This window comes from Gymnoscopelus braueri (assembly GCF_963280865.1).
Source record: "Gymnoscopelus braueri genome assembly, chromosome: 3".
NCBI classification, from domain to species: domain Eukaryota; kingdom Metazoa; phylum Chordata; class Actinopteri; order Myctophiformes; family Myctophidae; genus Gymnoscopelus; species Gymnoscopelus braueri.
This window is the reverse complement of record NC_137612.1, coordinates 40,518,579-40,536,361: the sequence shown is the minus strand read 5'-3', so window position 1 is coordinate 40,536,361 and position 17,783 is coordinate 40,518,579. Positions and strand designations below refer to the sequence as shown.

Below are 17,783 nucleotides of genomic sequence, written 5' to 3'. Positions count from 1 at the left end.
CACATCAGTAGGTAATCTTCAGTCCAAAAAAAAGAAACAGCATCAGGCTGAAGAGCTGATTAAGGGGTGCGACAGTTAATCAAACAAATCAATTTAATTATACAACATAATCAATAATAATAATAAATTATAAAATAATCAATTAATAATTGATTCATGTCAATATAGCGAAAAGTACAAAAAAAATGTGCTGCTATTTTCACTATTTTAGCATGACACCGTTGTGAGGCCAAGTATAAAATAATGCTTAAGTGCTTAATCGATTATTTGATTAATCTAAAAAGTAAACAATAGATTAATTGCTAAGTAACTAATCGATAGCAGCCCAAGGAGGGCTTGAGAAAGACTTTAGTAACTACTATTGTACTACAACATGCAAGATATGATTTCAACATGAAACACTGCATACACAAACACAAATGAAAATATAGACAATTGCCAACTTCAGATATCGGATTTATTTTTTTTATGTTACATTACACAGAACATTAATATTGTTAAATACTAAATGGAGCTAGTTTACATCGGTTCCACAATCATAATACGCGTCTGACAAATAAAAAAAAGCATCTCTATGTTAAAATGTATCATTTCCCAGTTTTTCGAAATAAATTAAAACATACAACAGCCGATAAATATATTTTTGTTATGATGCATTACTTAAGGCAGAATCTACTTTAGTAAACTCATCATGAGGTGAGTGTGAGCCAACATCCCAAATAGGCTCTATGCACAGCAACCATATTGCGAAGACATTCACAGGTGTTACCAATGACACTAATGAAGGCTTTGTTCCATTCTGGTCAAACAAGAGTCAGGGTGCTGATATTGTGCATGTTGGCTCACTGCTACACCAGTGGGACTAAAATTGGGGTCCAGGGTTCCTTAAGGGGGTTTCCAAATGGCCCCTCACGGGTGTGTAACTCTGAGAGTGTACAAATAGAACCAAATGGACCCGTAAGGATCCATTTGGTTCCATTTGTACACTCTCAGAGTTATGGGGGTCGTGGAAATTGAGAAGTCTGAGAACCACTGTGCTACACGAAATGGAACAGAGCCTTCATTAGTATCACTGGTAGCACCTGTGAAGGAAGTGAAAATATGGCTGCTGTGCATAGAGCCTATGACACACTGAGTGCATACTGCATTTTGGCCAAAAGCAGTGAGTGATATGGACAAAATATGTGTGTGAATCCATTAGAATAACACTTAGACAAAGTAGGTACATATCACAATCAACAAAAAACTAAACAAAAAACCTGCAGGAACATAGGGGATAATGTGTTGTCGAGCGACGCGGCCATGCGATGAAATATAAATGAACTGTGAGTCATGGTCGATAAAGACGAGAATGTGAGAGTTTAATGTATATACAGTTACTGCTTTGACACCAACCTCAGATAGTGGCTGTATTGGCCACTTTGTCTTACATGAGCCATTGTACTACAATAGACTTTTGTCAGTGTGCTATTCAATATCATTATTCACACAAGCACACACATGGCACCTAATATGTAATATGCACCTAAAAGAATGTAGACAAAGTCATAATTTATGAAAAGCTTGTGTACTTTTGAGGGTTTCAGAAGAAAAGTTATAAAACATTGCAGCTACAACAGGTCAGCGTGATAAGAAAAGAAAATCCCTTCATAATTTTATGATTATTCCTGTATGGCATATCATTGAAATAATACTGATAAGACTCCTCCCTGCAACATATCATTTTAACTCTCAGCATAAAATAAATAACAGGAAAAGTTAGCGCTAACAAGAGTTAATCCATGTGGAGAGAATATTTTAATCTCTAGGTGGAATGAAATTCATCCATTCGGTCTTAAATTGGACACCTGTCCAAAACTAGCAAACACTTGTAATAACAAGAGTTAATGTACATAATAAATGGCATTCCTCAAAGGTGGCAGTCAGGTTTTTCCAAACATAAAAACATGTTAATGGTGACACTGTCAGAAAGCCCATAAGACTATAGTTTAGTCTCCCAAAAATCGACAAATGGTCTGAAGTGGGTTTACATGCATATAGTACTCTGATATCCCAGTTATGGTGCTATTCCAGTATACGTATACGTATAGCAGGTGGAAGTGGCTTGCTGTGGGACTTGGATTGGTGGTGCGCCACACCTACCATCAGCTCCCAGTACTTAGCAGCACCCTTCAAGTATGGCTACTCATACAGGCGGCAGTGACCGATGTTGAACCCACTACCTTGTGATTCAAAGGGTAACGCTCTACTGATTGAGCTACCCGGAGCGTACTATTCATATCTTGACCTAAAATATCCTTGTGTTGTATGTGAGAATAGCTGCTATTCTCACATACAGAGCATAAACCGCATTAACCAGCATCCTTGTTTTGGGCACATTCAAAAAATGTTTTAAAATAACGTGACCCATTGTGAGCTTATACATCAGCTACCGGCCAGGCTAAGAGCTTGTAGATCGGCTATTTTTTTTATCTAAAAAGTATATAGGGCAATTTATCTATAAGTATATAGGGCTTAAAGCAGCACTATGTCACTTTTTTAAAACTACATAGCATATTATGTCCCACAAAATTATAGTTACATGTTTAAGCATTAACAATCATCCTTCCATAATAGACTCAGGGGGGTCCCTGCTAGGACCTTGACTGTATTACTATTATAGTTGGAGACATCCTGGAATTTGCAAAGGCACCAAGGCAGAACTGCCAGTCAAAGCGAAGACTGGCCAATCACAGCGCGTCCTCGCCGGACATGCTTACAGAGACTCTTGGGTAATGAAGTCAAAGACGTTGGCTGCCATGTTATTTGTGTCCCCCGACCTACATAGTGCTGCTTTAAGTGGTGATAGGGCGCACACATGCCAGACCCCTGTGGGTTAATCACCATATCACTGGAATCAAATCGGTCTATCTCGTATTTATCAGTACTTAATTTAACTATGACAGAGTAGAAATGGAACCAAATGGACGGGTAACACTGAGGATTTTACTTGGTGGGGTTTTCAGGTATGATCTTATTCATCGTAAACACTGTGTTTTTGGTTATTGTACACCGAGGATGAAGTTTATAAGGTGTCTAACCACCTGGATTTGAACACTGATCTCCCGCATGGAAAACCATAACATCTACCTCTGATCCCAAGGGAAATGCTCTCTGGCCAAGGGCATATTTGGGTTTTACCAATCAGGCAGGGCTAGGTGTAAAAAATATCTATACTTTGAAAACCATCGGGATACCAGTATGCATGCCAACACAAATATTTGTGAAAACCAGACTACAGTACTTATGTTCCTGATGCTATTGTCGATTCACACACTAAATGCTCTTGTTATCTAGTGAAAACGGCTGACGGTTAAGTCTTAACAGTGATGTAAACCTTGCAAATTAAAAAGTGTGCACCCCATGCTTCAAAACAGCAAAGACTTTTGTTTTTTTCCCTTTCAACATCACTGAAAATACTAATTATAATAAACCATTGACAGTAGAGAGTCTTGTGTCAGCTGCTACACACTGTGTATATATACTGTATAAGTACTTAAATCACCCATTATCCCAAATAATTGTGTGTGTCGATCATATTACTGGGTTACGTGAACAGTTGAGGACATGTGCAAATGTACAAAGAGACACAACACAAATACACAGAAATAAAATAAAGTAACGATGATTAAAACCTTCACTGATATGCGACAACCTCCGAGTGTCTCAAAGGATGTTCTCCAAAATGATTTGCTCCAGGCAACATACAGCGGAATCCTGTTTGAGTGCCGACATTCATCAGTATGCATATATCGTTTGTCGGGTCGAAGGAAACCTCATATGTCCAAAATTGTCTTTTTCCGTCACTTAATGCCCCACGTCGTTAGAGTTGTTCCGATAACGATACCTGTATCGGAAAAGCTACCGATACCGTCTAAAATGCTGGCATTGGTATCGGCGAGTATGCCAGTCTATGCCAATCCGATACCATGTAATTTATCATGATATGTCATCAATTATATTGTATTTTGAATGCTTCAGTTGATGTTGCAATACTGTACTATTTACATAATTATTTTTACTTTTAACTTGTAGCTGCACTTTAACAATTACTAATGGAATTTCTATGTATTCCTAGATCAGTGGTTCGGAAACTTAATTTCAAGGACCCCCATAGCTCTGTGAGTGTACAAATGTGTACACTCTCGGAGTTACAGGCCAGTAAGGGTCCATTTGGAACCCCCTCAAGAGTCCCTGGACCGCACTTTGAGAACCACTGTCCAAGATTCTTTTTAAATTCCACACTTGCATCGGATCGGTACTCGTATCGACCGATACGCAAGTTATGGGTATCTGAATCGATATCGGGAAGGAAAACATGTTATCGGTACGTCTCTATTCGCTGTACATTTTGTGTTCCATTTCGCGAAAAGTGACGTTTTTTGGGCATACAAGGTTTCCACCCGACGGTGACGATATGTCTGTCAAGCTTGCTAAACTTTCTTTCAGTTTGTGGTAAAAGGCATTGGAGATGGCAGAAGTGTATTTTATTTCCTAGTTTTTTATTTTGTTTTATTTTTTAATGAATTCCTGCATGTGACATATTTTGTGATAATGTTGGCCCTTTTTGGCTGAACTGCCGAGATATCCATTGCATATCGGGGCTAACTGAACCAACTTGAAAGGAGTAGTTCACCCAAAAATGTACTTATCGACTTATTATTATTGACTTATATATCAATTACTCATCCCATGAAGCCTTACATTTATGGAGATTTTTTTTGTTTTTGTCGACTATATGTCTGTGTCCAAGAGACAGCTGGACAGAGAGCTGGACGCTTATATGGGAGACATGGTCTAGAACTGACACGTCAGTGCTTACTTAATTTGATTTTTGTCTGTTTTTATAATTGTTTGGAGCAGACAGATACAATGGAAACAGTGACTACCACGAGAGGAATTGATTCATTTTCAAAGTGTTTTGTGTTGACGTTCAGGATTCATTTAATGTATCATTTGTTTTGATACATTTTAATATATGTTCTTATTCGTTTAAAATTCAGTTGAATCAAGGAATGCGACAAAAACAAAACAACCTCCATGAATTCAAGGCTTTATGGAGTGTGTAATTGATAGAAAAAAAGTAATTATTTGAGTGAACTAGTCCTTTAGGAAATGGAGCTGATGTCTAATTCTAAGTAGCTTTTAAGTCTCTACAGTACATCTACTGTTATTGCAGCAGTTTGATGATACATTCAAGACTTTAGAGTTTAATTTTTTTTTTGGCCAGATGTAAACCTCACATACAGTAAATGACTTTTGTTGGCACTAAGATGTGGTTAAGTGGTCAATAAAGGCGGCTAAATAACCTGCATGAGCTGCTCAGTTAAGACACAATGCAACAAGCAACATGCAAAACTGTTTTTTTTTTGTTTTTTGTTTTCTTTTGTGTTTGATATAAAATATCATCTTGCAGTTGGATGTGAAATAAGTACTACAGTACAGTACAGTACAGTACACCCCTGGGGTAAACAGCCGGTCAAAAATAACTTTGCTACAGGTTTTTTTTTTTCTCACTCAAACTGTAATCACTACATTAGTGTTGTAAGCATTAGTGTTCTATCGATAGCTTCATGTTTTAGCATTACTTACTTACTCACATGGATCTAATATCACACACACCGTTTTCCATGTTTGATACGTACCAGGATAGGAAGACACAGCAGCGGACTGAGAAGATAAAAGCAGTGGTTCTCAAGCGTTTTAATTTCAAGGACCCCCATAACTCTGAGAGTACAGCATTGAATCGAATGGACCCCTAAAGGTGCATACATGCTCCAAATCTATCCATCCGAAGTCAGAACCTTCTTCCTATGACTTATCTGAAAAAGTTCCTTATTGATAAGACACCTTTCGTACTCATTTAGCATACCGCCAACCAAACTGAGGCGACGCCCCTCCCGCACTCAGTAATCTGATGAAATTAATCACAGCCGTGTAGCTTGCTCCGTCTTAACTTTGTGAACATCTAGCGCGGATATTTTAATACCTGGATATCAGACGTTTGGACATTTTGTCACAGAGGTATTTTTCTCAATTTATTGTGACAGTTTGTGTTTATGCATGGTCACTAGAGGTGGGCAGACCAACGTCTTTTCCCCCACTGCTTTCGCTGCTGCCAGAATAGCCTAGTCTGAATGAATGAATCAGACTGTCTTCAGCGACCGCACAAACGTCGGTCAGTAAAGACATCTAGGTGTGCTGACCAGGTGACTAGGTGACCACCGAAAGTTAGACCAGATTGACGTCCTTTTGTAGTTATCACCTAACCGAAGTTTGGTCGGTGGATGGTAGCATGTAGTCCCCTTTATGGGTCCATTCGATTCCATTTTGTACACTCTCAGAGTTACTGAACTGTAAGGGTTGATTTGGAACCCCCCCCCTCAAGTAAGCCAGACGGTCCCCCAGGACCCCACTTTGAGAACTACTGATATAAAGCCATCGCTTTGTTGTTGTTTTTTCTCCATTCTGTTTGACCATCAATAATGCAGCGCTTCCATGGTGCACTGCCAGTGTGTTGAAGGACTCTCACAGGGGGCTGTTTGGGGGGCAGATCTGAGAAGTCTTTTCATCATGTTTGTTCCTCCTCAACAGGCTACATGGGTTAATAATCCGTCGATGCCAGAATATCCACAACAAAAGGGAAAGTCAAATAAGATGTGGAGATAAAAGTATTTCTTTTAATGTCTCTCTTTTTGTTCTTCCTTCAAGGGAACATTTCTTTCATCAGACAAGCCATCTTGTCTCTCGACTTCCCCAATGCAAAAAGAAAAAGCAAGATGCACAGATCCTACCATAGGAGGAGCGTACAATATATAGTTGACCTATTTTAATCTTTTCTTTAATTATTATTTCAGGTAAACCCTCCCCCCCCCCCTTTGTGCCACTACCATCCACAAGTTTTTTTTTGTTGTTGTCGTCGTTGTTTTTGTTGTTGTTGTTGTGACGACTTCACTCCGCCGGCCGCCCTGGTGGTGGAAAAGCCTCGGTGCAGGAGGGTGGTGGCAGTGCTACTGGATTTGGCAGGCTGTGGATGGAGTGGCCTGGCAGCACATGCAGGTGGCGTTGACGGCTTTAGGGGGGATCAGGTCCAGGTCCTCGTCGTCTGGGATCTCGTCCAGTCGGTAGCCGTCCTTCAGCAGCTGGATGTTCAGGTCCTGGTTGATCTGCTGCACAACGGAAGGAAACGCCAGGGTAAGACGTCAGCGGAGCAAGGGTATTATAGTTATATATTAGTTAAAGGCAGGGCAAGTGATATTTTTTGGTTAAAAAAAAAGTTTTTTTAAAGCAGTATATTCTGATATAAATTGCTATAGAGTGTTTGTTCAGTATCAGGGGTCTCCTGATTCTGATTCTCCCCATCTCTCCAGCTCTTTGATAAACAGAAAATACATTCTCAGGTGGGTTACAACATTTCAGCCAATGAGGAGAGAGTACCAATTTGTCAACTTAATTTTTAGTGTTCCAGTTCTAGTGTTAATCTATATCCTGTCTGAGTTCTCTATCCTGATTGGATAAAATTGATATCCCGACCTGAAAATGCATGTTCTGTTTAATAAAGAGCTGGAGAGACTTGGAGACTCCTGTTACTGAACAAACACTCTACAGCAATGAGAAATATCAGAATACAGAGCTATTTAACGTTTATTTTAAACAAAGGAAATCACTTATCCTACCTTTAACTGAAATAAAAATGCGGGAAAAAATTAGCTAACTAAAATCATAGAGAAAATGTCCTTAGTTTTAAGTCTAATATTCTTCTCCAAAAATTGTGAAAACAGCAGAATATTCCCCCCAGAACAGGGACGCAAAGGGTTCATGTTGAACAGTTAAACATAAATGTGGTACAACAAGAGGAACACATGACCAGGAATCAATGAAGTCGGAGCGTTGTTGATGTGAACCAGTGCAACAAGTAATGTAATGCACCGTTACAAATGACAGCCCATGACTAACATGAATGCTATACTAAAACACATTCATCTGAAGGAGCACTTGACCCATTTCTAACCTTATTTTCATATAACTGGTCCTCACTAATGCTCATTATGAGATGGCACAATGTCGGTCTATTCGCTCAGTTCAGAACCTTGTCCAAGCTAATAGGAACTACAGCCTCTCTCTTCCTGGAAAGTTAGCATACTGAAAATAGAAGCTTTTGTTCTTGCGTTAATAAAACAAAATAAAAAGTCTTAAATCTGGTTTGAATGGCAGGCAGGTTTGTGAACCGTCCACGGCCCTCCTCTGAGAAAATAATGTTGCCATCATTAGCCAGCATTAGCGAGGACCAATTACATGAAGATAGGTTGAAAATGGGTGAAGTGGTCCTTTTTAAGCAGCATTGAAATTATTTCCCCAATGGGTGCACAAATACCTGACGCATGACAGTGCTGTAGGTGACACAGTGGTGGTGGTGTGACGTTATATAAACTATAGTGTGTGATGTATAGATACCTGGTCCCTCAGACATCTCACCTCGGCTGAGGAGTATCCTGATGAGGAGTATCTGGACATGTCAAAGTCATCGTCACTGCAAATGGAAAGGAAAGCAAAACGTCAGCCACGACGGCCCCCGCAACACAATTATTATTCACAAGACAATAAGGAGACCGAGAGGTGTGCATTATAGTTGAGCCAGGTGGATCGTCGACGTGTATCTATCTGCTTGCCTGTCACTTTTGCTGACGACAGAAAGCTCCTATTGTACCTTTTCATGTTTTTAATCATGGGTTTTTGATTGTTGTTTGGACCCAATGTTTTATACAACTGTGTCAATAAAGTAACTAACTAACTACCTTGACTAGGGCTGTGCAATTAACAAAAAATATATAGAAACCGATATTTAGCTCCAATAACCGAGAAGCAGGTTTTTTTTCCTTCTTGATATTTAAAAAAAATAAAAAAAAATAATAATAATAATAATAATAATAATAGAGTGAACATACACACACACACATCAGTGAAATGACACAAAATTATTCAAAATCGATTCATCTGATTAACCACTTAACCCGGTATTATTCTTCATTGTACAAAGGTGACTTACAATAGCGAAAATAGCCGATCTACAAGCTCCCAACACATCGCATTGTGACGCATTGTAAGCTTGTTAAGGAATTCACCACAGTAGATCGGCCATTTTCACCATAAAAAAAGGCAAAAGCTGGAAATAACCGTGATACTGTTTTGAAGTCATATCGCCCCGGCCCTAATCTCAACCGCAAGTTTGTTTTGGTCGTTTTCCAGCACCCTCTGGTGGCCACATTTGTGGACCGAGTGACATACCTGTACGTACATATAATACAAGCATTAATTTACAAAGACAGCGAGACACTTTTACAACAGTTCTGCACCCGCGCCTCGCACGACTCACCTAATGAATAGTTAACCCATTAAGACCTGAGGCCGATTCTACAAAATGTCTTTTAAATCCTAACAGTTTTGTGAAAAAACCTGTTGCTACATCAGTGGTTGTCAAACTTTTTCATGTCAAGGACCACCAAAATGATATATATTTGGCCACGGACCCCCATCTCAAAATATTTAGTTCCAGGGACCCCCAGAAGCAAAGATTCGAGTTACAAATGTTCGCTTTAAAAATATATATATTCAAAGATTTGCACACATTTTCACACATTTTCAAAAAATAGCAGATCTACAAGCTCGTAGCGCGGCACTTGGTGCCGCGCTACGAGCTTGTATATCTGCTATTTTTGAATAGCCAAATAAATCTTAAAATGACACAGAGGCGTTCCCGGTCTTAATGGCTTAAAGAAAGCAATCCATGATTCATTAGACGTTATAAATTGAGAGTCCCATCTCATATGTGCACATCGGTGCAGGGGGTAATTAGGGAACATAAGGAGTTGACATTTCCAAGGGATTGATTTAGCGTAGCCAGCAGAGACAATCTGGAACCTCTCCTATCGATCGTTAGAGCAAAAAAAGACGGGCCTAATTAATGAGGCCGCAGCGATCAGACGCGACACGCACACACACAGCCATGATATGAGAACGCCATTTCCTTGTCGTCGTGTGGAAACCTCGCATGTCCAAAACTGTTACAGAGAATTGGAAAAATGAACTTGTGTTAATGGATCCAATGTAGTTATTATTTAGTCACAAGCGCTTGTTAATACTTTTCATTGGTTAAATATTTATAGAACCCAGATAGACTTCAGTACTTTCACTTAAACCTTTAATTTACAGAAGAAAAAAAAACACACCAAAAGTTTGAATAGGGAGATGCAAGGTTTCTGGCCGCGACAGTGTCGATTTAGTACCTGCTGCTGTAGATAAGCCTGTCACAAGAGGGGTGAAAAAATACATGCACTGCTTGCAAATGTCCTCAAAATATCAGATCCATTTCAACATTCCCAATGTTTAAAACGTGCTCCGTCTTCTTACTTTGAGGTTGACTGTTCTTGCCGTCGGTAAACCTGTCATCATATCATCATACTGTATTATTTCATTATTTTATTTCACACTCTGTATTGAACATAGTGTTTTAAATTTGCCATTCTATTAATGGATTTTATGCCATGCTGTGATGTTTTTCAAGGTTCGCACTGGTTATTGTATGTATTTATGTTGGTTACCCCTTCGAAAACAAGATGGTACATCCCAAAGAATTTACCGAACATACCGTTAAGAATTTACTCGATTAAATGAAGTGATAGTTACAGGTATGGTGTGTGTGATTTCAAATGTGAGCTTACCAAAATCACAGAGGAATCCTTAATCACATTCCATCATATTCAAGGGCTTTTGGAGAGAAATGAGACAGACTCCATAGAGCAGTGCAGAGGGGAGGTGTGTGTGTCTGTGTCCAGATGATGCCTTTTCTGTTTACTAAAGAGCTGCAGAGACACCAAAATGCTGCTCCCATCGTGTTGTTTTTTTCCTTTATTGGTAATAACGTTTCGAGCCTCCCGGGCTTGAAACGTTACGTTTAAAAAATGTAATAATAATTACGTTAAAATGGTTAAGCGTGTCTGCGGGTTTTACAAATACAGAATCAATGGAAAGCATTAACAAGAGCTTGTAACTAAATAATAGCTAAATTGGATCCACAGGAACACAGGTTATGTCCCCCCCTCCCCCGCCCCCATTTCTTGAAAAGTAACAGTTTTTTTTCCCTGGACATAAGAGATTTTCTCCCGACACTGACGACATTGTGGAGAGCAAACAATTGTTGCCCTGGCTGGTGAGGCCCCGAGTGTGAGTCAGCCAGCGATGTCAGATGGAGTGATTTGACAGAATATGTGATGTCATCTTGGCTGGCAGCCAGAGAGGGCTGATCTCACATGTGAGATTCCCTTGTGTGGCAACAAGCGACGGTCTGGGGACGTGGGGACAAGGGGACATAGGGACATGAGGGTATGGGGACATGGGGATATGGAATTAACCCATTAAGACCTGAGGCTGATTCTACAGATGCCTTCTAAATCAGTCACTTCACACCCAATCACACTTCAAAAATAATAATAATAAAATAAATAGCAGATGTAAAGCTCGCAGCATGGCACAAAGTGACACGCTGTGAGCTTGTATAGCTGCTTTTTTTGAATAGCCAACGCAAATATCTAAAATGACAGATGTTTTCCCGGTTTCAATGAGTTAAAGCAAAATATAATCTCACGACTGAAAAGAATTGTACGGCCAAGTCCTGTTATGCGATTTGTGAGACAGTGTGAAAGGAGCGCCCCACAATCCCCCACATTAGCGTTGGTTCCTAAACACAATATATAAAATGATGATGTTTTAGTAATATTGTTCCTGCTGTTCTACATACAGCCGACCAGGTGAAGAAATCACAGACTGAAGGCTTTCACCTTTTCTTTTATGAAATATCTGAGACCAATAGGGTTGTATGGAAGATGCTTCTAAACATATTGCTAGTTTGACCACTTCAAACGCACTGATCTTTCAAAAGAAAAAACAAAAAATAGCCCATCTACAAGCTCTCAATACGTTGCAGACACATTGAGAGCTTGTAGATAGGATCTTTTCGCTGCGCAACATGCTTTCATAGAAGACATGCTGGCTTCTATGAAATCCAAATGACTGAAATCAGTCGTGGTGACTGAGAACTTGAATCCATGGGGATATGGGGTGGGACTCATCTGTGGTGGTGAAACAGACATGCTGGCACTATACTAGGCCTTTCAACAATTATTAATAATCGTTTCCAATCATCTGTACACAGTACATTTATCTGTTGAAAAAATTGCAAAAATAGACGATCTACAAGCTGATTTTCATTATTTTAGATTTTTTTTAAGTATGAAATGTAATAAAAAGCCAAACAAACACATTTTTTATTCATATGGTCCAATGTTCAATCCTCAAAACACAATGACATCGTTATTCGCAATTATTTGTATTACAATTAATACATTTTAGTCAGCTAAAATGTCATGATCGTGACAACCCTCATGGTGCACTCACACTGGCAGATGCAAAGCTACAGTTTACCATTCATTTTCAATGGAAGCCAACGACATGAAGATACAAAGCGACAAATACGCTGCGTCGCTTTTTGTGTCTTTGTATCTTTTGCAGCATCACTCCCTGCCTGAAGAAGGTCAAACGAGCGAAGAGCACGCGATAAACTGGATGCTTGCACAGTGTTTCCAGTGTGCGGTTGCTGCTTTCTTTCGAAAACCTCCAACACACGGTTTCAGGATTGCTTCTGCTGAGAGGAAACTCAGAATCGGATTACGACTTACAATAGGGCTATATCCACTGTCGTGTTGTCTAATTCATGGTCAACCTGTCTCATTCATTCTAATTGTATTGGTTTCTCTTATGGCGCCTTTTCGACTGCATAGTTAGTGCCTGCTCGGCACGCCACGTCTCTCTATCCTCATTCTTTGCCTTTCCGTTAGTACGTGGTAACAGGTATCAGGTACATAGATGTGCGTTCTCTTGAAGTTCCAAGCACGGCTCAGGCGATACCAAATGGTGACATGTATCGCTACTGACTACTGATTGGATAGACGGACAGACAGACAGACAGACAGACAGACAGACAGACAGACAGACAGACAGACAGACAGACAGACAGACAGACGCACGACTGTCTGTGTGACTCCGTCCATGGAAGCTTGCGAGTTGTGTAGTGTGTCCGTGAGGATGTCTCCCGTGTGTCGCCTAACTGCTGGTGTTACAAATCTATGAGATTAGACTGCATTGCGTCTGTGTTTACTCTGAGAGAAAGAAAAAAAAGGTACCCTTCCTGATCATTAGCTTCCTGCTGTCTTTCCTTTTTGTATATCGTTGCTGTCGGGCAGAAACCTCTCATCTCCTTCAACTTTTTGTGTTTTTTCGCAAACCTACGCCCTACTTGATCATACTACAGCGTCACACAAAAGCATCAAAAGTAGCAGATCCACAAGCTTGAAACGTGTCACTTGCGGCACGTTTTGAGCTTGTAGATCTGCTGTTTTTGACATTTTTGAGTTTGAATCCTGAAAAGTAACAGTTTTGGACATATGAGGTTTCCACCTGACAGAGACGATATAATGCTTGCACTTTTAAATATATATATCACAGAGCTGTAGGAATGGATCGTTTTGCTATTCTTTGTAAATATAAATGACATTGTGTGTAGCGATAAATCAAACATTTCCTTGCATTTCAGTGCAAGTCTCTTTGTGTTGTGCTCGTTAACTACATAAGAAACGTTACACGAGATGTAAATGAGGAATTAAATGTATGAATTAACGTTGAGCAACTGCATGGCCTCTTTCTTGCCTTAAAGGAGCACTTCACCCCTGGAAGAAGTTTTCGGTCTTTTAATGAAGTTTAGGAGTGAAGAAACAAGATCCTGGGTTTTTTTTGTGAATAATCTGTGTTTTTAGATATCTAGTAATGTTCGCAATATTCGTGACGTTATTTGCATCATGAGAGATTGGTCTCATTCCTTTCCGCACTACATGTCTCGGCGTGTCTCAGTCAGACCATCTCAAAAGACAGCCCCAATGGGGTGTCCGTAACACTTTGTTCAACCTTCTTTCGCCACTCGGCCACTCCCATTAGCTGCGGCCAGCGGCCCTTGCAGAGTGAGGCATTACTTTACCTGAGTTATCTTCTGATAGTTGTACTTGAATGTTGACATGAAATAATAATCCTGTGTAGTGTTTCATAAGCGCAAGCTTGAAAAAAAAAATACAGCGTGGAGTAGCAGCGCTGGTAAACAAACACCGTCACGAAAGGCTAGGATCATAATACCAAGGATGTGACAGTGATGTCAATACTATGCGACACGGAAGTGAAACTGCATGAAGATACTGAGGATGTCCCAGTGATATGACATCACTAACGAATCCTTGGACATATATGTAACTAGCTGAACGTTTGCGAGGACAGCCAGTGTTGCCAGATATTGTGAGAGAAATAAGCAGCCAGGTCTATGAAAACAAGCCCAAAAGAAAAATAACTATGCCAAGAGCACTTTACCTAGACATGGGATATTATATATTTGAAAATTGCTGATCTACAAGCTCACAACGCTTCGCAACCCATTGTGAGCTTGTAGATCTGCTATTTACAAAAAAATCTTGAGGGGGAAAAAGTCCAAAATGTGGATTTTTTTTTTTTTTTGCAAAATATTTTTATTTGCTTTTCAAAATGTGGAATATTTTTGACACATATTTGTTAGGGGCTCCCTGCCACAAATTATAATTTCAGATGGGGGTCTGTGGAAAAATACATGAACATGTTTGAGAACCACTGGTTTAAACAGCAATCAAAACATTTGGAAACAAGCCCAAATATCAACTACATTTTAGAAAGAAGCCGCTTATAATAAGCAGACATGGCGACACTGGCATGCTGTTTGGATGTTATTGTTGGAGATCACACCCACATGGAACCTCCCCTGCCACAAGGCACCAAAGCATTCTGGGAGTTGAAGTTATAGGCAGTGATACGCTGTGGTCCCCCTGTGGTCCCCCCTGTGGTCACCCCTGGAACTTCTTCCAGGGGTGAAGTGCTCCTTTAATGTTACCAGAAACTGTTTCTGATGGGCTGTATTGGTTAAAATGATGAGTGTTTGTAGGTAGTGTTTGCGTTATAGCACTGTTGTGGCAGGATGGAGCAGCACGTACGTGGGTGTTCGCTGAAGGTTTAGAAATCCCCATGGGGGAGGGGGTACTGCATGGGGGGTCCGAGTTGCCAATGGACCCCCCTTGCTTAAGTGGCTAAAGAATAGTGTTGCCATGTCTGCTTATTATAAGCGACTTTGGGCTTGTTTTTCTGTTAAGTCGCTTGTAAATATTGGTAGTTGCGGGTTGCAGTATTTTGGGCTTGTTTCTAACGTGTAGTTGCTTATTTGGGCTTATTTCCCAGTGTTGTTCAAACCAGTGGTTATCAAACATTTTCATGTCCAGAACCCCCAAATTAATATGTATTTGTCCTCTGACCCCCTATGCATATAGGTTTAAAGTGCTCATGTAGCCTAGTCGCTTCTTTTGGGCTTGTTTTCATAGACCTCGTTGCTTATTTCTCTCGCAAAATCTGGCAACAATGGTAAAGACGTTTAAGTGGGTAAAGTAGAGTTGGGTAGAGAAGAGTAAATGTGATACAAGCTGATACTACATAGTACATACTGTAAAGACATCGTTAGAGCATAATGTAGGAACATGCAGAGTAGTGTTGAAGAAATGCCTTACCTGTCAGTGTCCAGGGCTACCAAAGGTTTCTCATCTGGGCTCTGGTCTAAAGAGGAGTAGCCTTTGTTTGGCACCACCAACCTAGAACAAGAGAACACAGACTGCAAAGTCAGAAATGCACAAAAACAGAACTTTATCACACACACACCCATAAATAACTAAACAAAAAATTGCAAATGTGCCGTTTTACATTTTCACTAAGTTGCTTTCTGACAGGTGTGTGTGTGTGTGTGTGTGTGTGTGTGTGTGTGTGTGTGTGTGTGTGTGTGTGTGTGTGTGTGGGCCAGTACTTGCCCGACGGGCAAGTGCCTCTAAGACCTTAGTGTCAACCCCTGGGCGCATCTTAACGAGGCTGACCTTTCACATCGATCGGCAGATGTGGCATTTTTCTTTTTTTTTTAAAGTATATCCACGGCACGATCAAATACACCTACTCTAATCAAAGGATTTCATCATGGATTCATTTTGAACAACTTACAGAGGTCAGTTAATACATTTATATTTGAAAAGCAGTATTATCTAATGATTCGATAATTGGATAATTAACAGCGATGTCAGATGGGGGTGAACTGGGTAGTTTGGGCATGTTTACATGATTAAAATGCACATTTCCCTCTTTATGCAGCGAGGGTGCCTGCAGTTGTGATCCCATAGCACACATCTAGGTACGGCTTTGCAGCACCAAATTCTACGTCACACTAGTACCGGTCTGGTACCGACCCAAATGGCACCGGTACCGACAACCATCCCTACTTTGTGTAAGGAACGTTAGCAGCTCTGTAAAGCCTCAACTTTACATCCTTGGGCGGTACTTCCGTCAAATTCCAGTACTTGCATTTAGACACTCAACAGGCTAGGTCTTGCCCAGCGTGACGTGAAAGTCGCTAAAGACCCAGTTCATTGGCTACATGGTCCATTAAACTAAACGCAGCAGCGTTCGGGGTGCGGCAATCCGTCCAAGCCTGCAGCCACTGACAGAGACACAGAGACGCTGGGGCTAATCTGTGGCCTTCAGACCGCAGCCATAATCTCCTGGCCTCCCAAGGGTCGTGGTGCAGGGCTGTCTGCAGCAAAAAAAAAGAAGCTGCTTCTTCCCATCTCCACTAATCCACCAGAGACTGGGAATTAAGACAGATGGAAATGGGTGGTGGGGGGCTTTGTGGTGTTGATGAATTTAGGGCCAATGCTTTACTCTTCTATCTTCATCATTCACACTCTCAGAACACAGCCCCCCTCTCCCTCCCAATCCTCCTTCTCTGAGAAGCCTTGTTTGTTGTTTTGTATTGCGGCTTCAACATTAGGAAGTCTGATGGTGTAACTGGGATGGTTTGGCACAAAAGTAAAAGGCTTGCCTTGGATGGGATGGGTGGGCGTGCTGCATGTCCCAGGGTTTGTTTTGTTATTTCAGTTTTGTTGCAGTGTTTCTTATTCAACAATTTAACCACTTATTAAACCCTCTAGACTTAGTAAACTGGACCCGAGTTTCTCTCTGTACTTGGAGCGCTTTTTCCCCCGGATCTCTTCTGCAGAAATAGCCGATCTACAAGCTCACAATGAGCTTGTAGATCGCCCATCTTTGGCTAATGTTCCCCCCCAGAATTTGGATGTTTGGGTTCAAGTTGTTAGAACAGACCCACCAATACACAACATATAACCATAAACACTGTTGAAACGTGAACATGTGTGGCCTAAGAAGACATTAGGTTGAAGAATGTGCATGGTGCCATCATTACCTTGTCCTCGAGTTCTTCTTGGGTTGTTGGTTGACAGGACTCCCCACTGTGCCGTTCTTCACTGATCCCTTCCTGGCAAGATCCCTCTGTTTCTCTGACAACCACAGGATGCAGGGCCATGGGTTATACCACAATAAAAGGATAATTTATTGCTTCTTCAAATGACAAATTATGAGCACTGAAAATTCTTATTTTCAGTTAAAAATAAGTAATTTTTGTCGAAGTCCAGTGGTGTAAAGTAACTAAGCACATGTACTCAAGTACTGTACTTAAGCAAAATCTTTAGGTATTTTTACTTTACTGGAGTATTTCCAATTTTCAATACTTCTACTCC

The 17,783-nt window shown here is 40.5% G+C and overlaps 1 protein-coding gene across 2 annotated transcripts in view; it reads right to left on the bottom strand.

The window, feature by feature from the left end:
• Positions 1 to 982: 982 nt before the first annotated feature.
• Positions 983 to 17,783, bottom strand: part of fam219aa (family with sequence similarity 219 member Aa) — a 31,742-nt gene continuing 14,941 nt past the window's right edge. The window contains exons 3-6 of one of the 2 annotated variants that reach the window (XM_080423779.1): positions 17,450 to 17,543; positions 15,717 to 15,797; positions 8,494 to 8,569; positions 983 to 7,208 (exon numbers count right to left, since the gene is read on the bottom strand). In XM_080423779.1, the coding sequence (XP_080279905.1) occupies positions 7,050 to 7,208; positions 8,494 to 8,569; positions 15,717 to 15,797; positions 17,450 to 17,543 (410 nt within the window). In that variant the 3' untranslated portion in view covers positions 983 to 7,049. The remainder of the gene's footprint in view (positions 7,209 to 8,493; positions 8,570 to 15,716; positions 15,798 to 17,449; positions 17,544 to 17,783) is intronic. The other variant, XM_080423780.1, reaches the window with a different exon arrangement.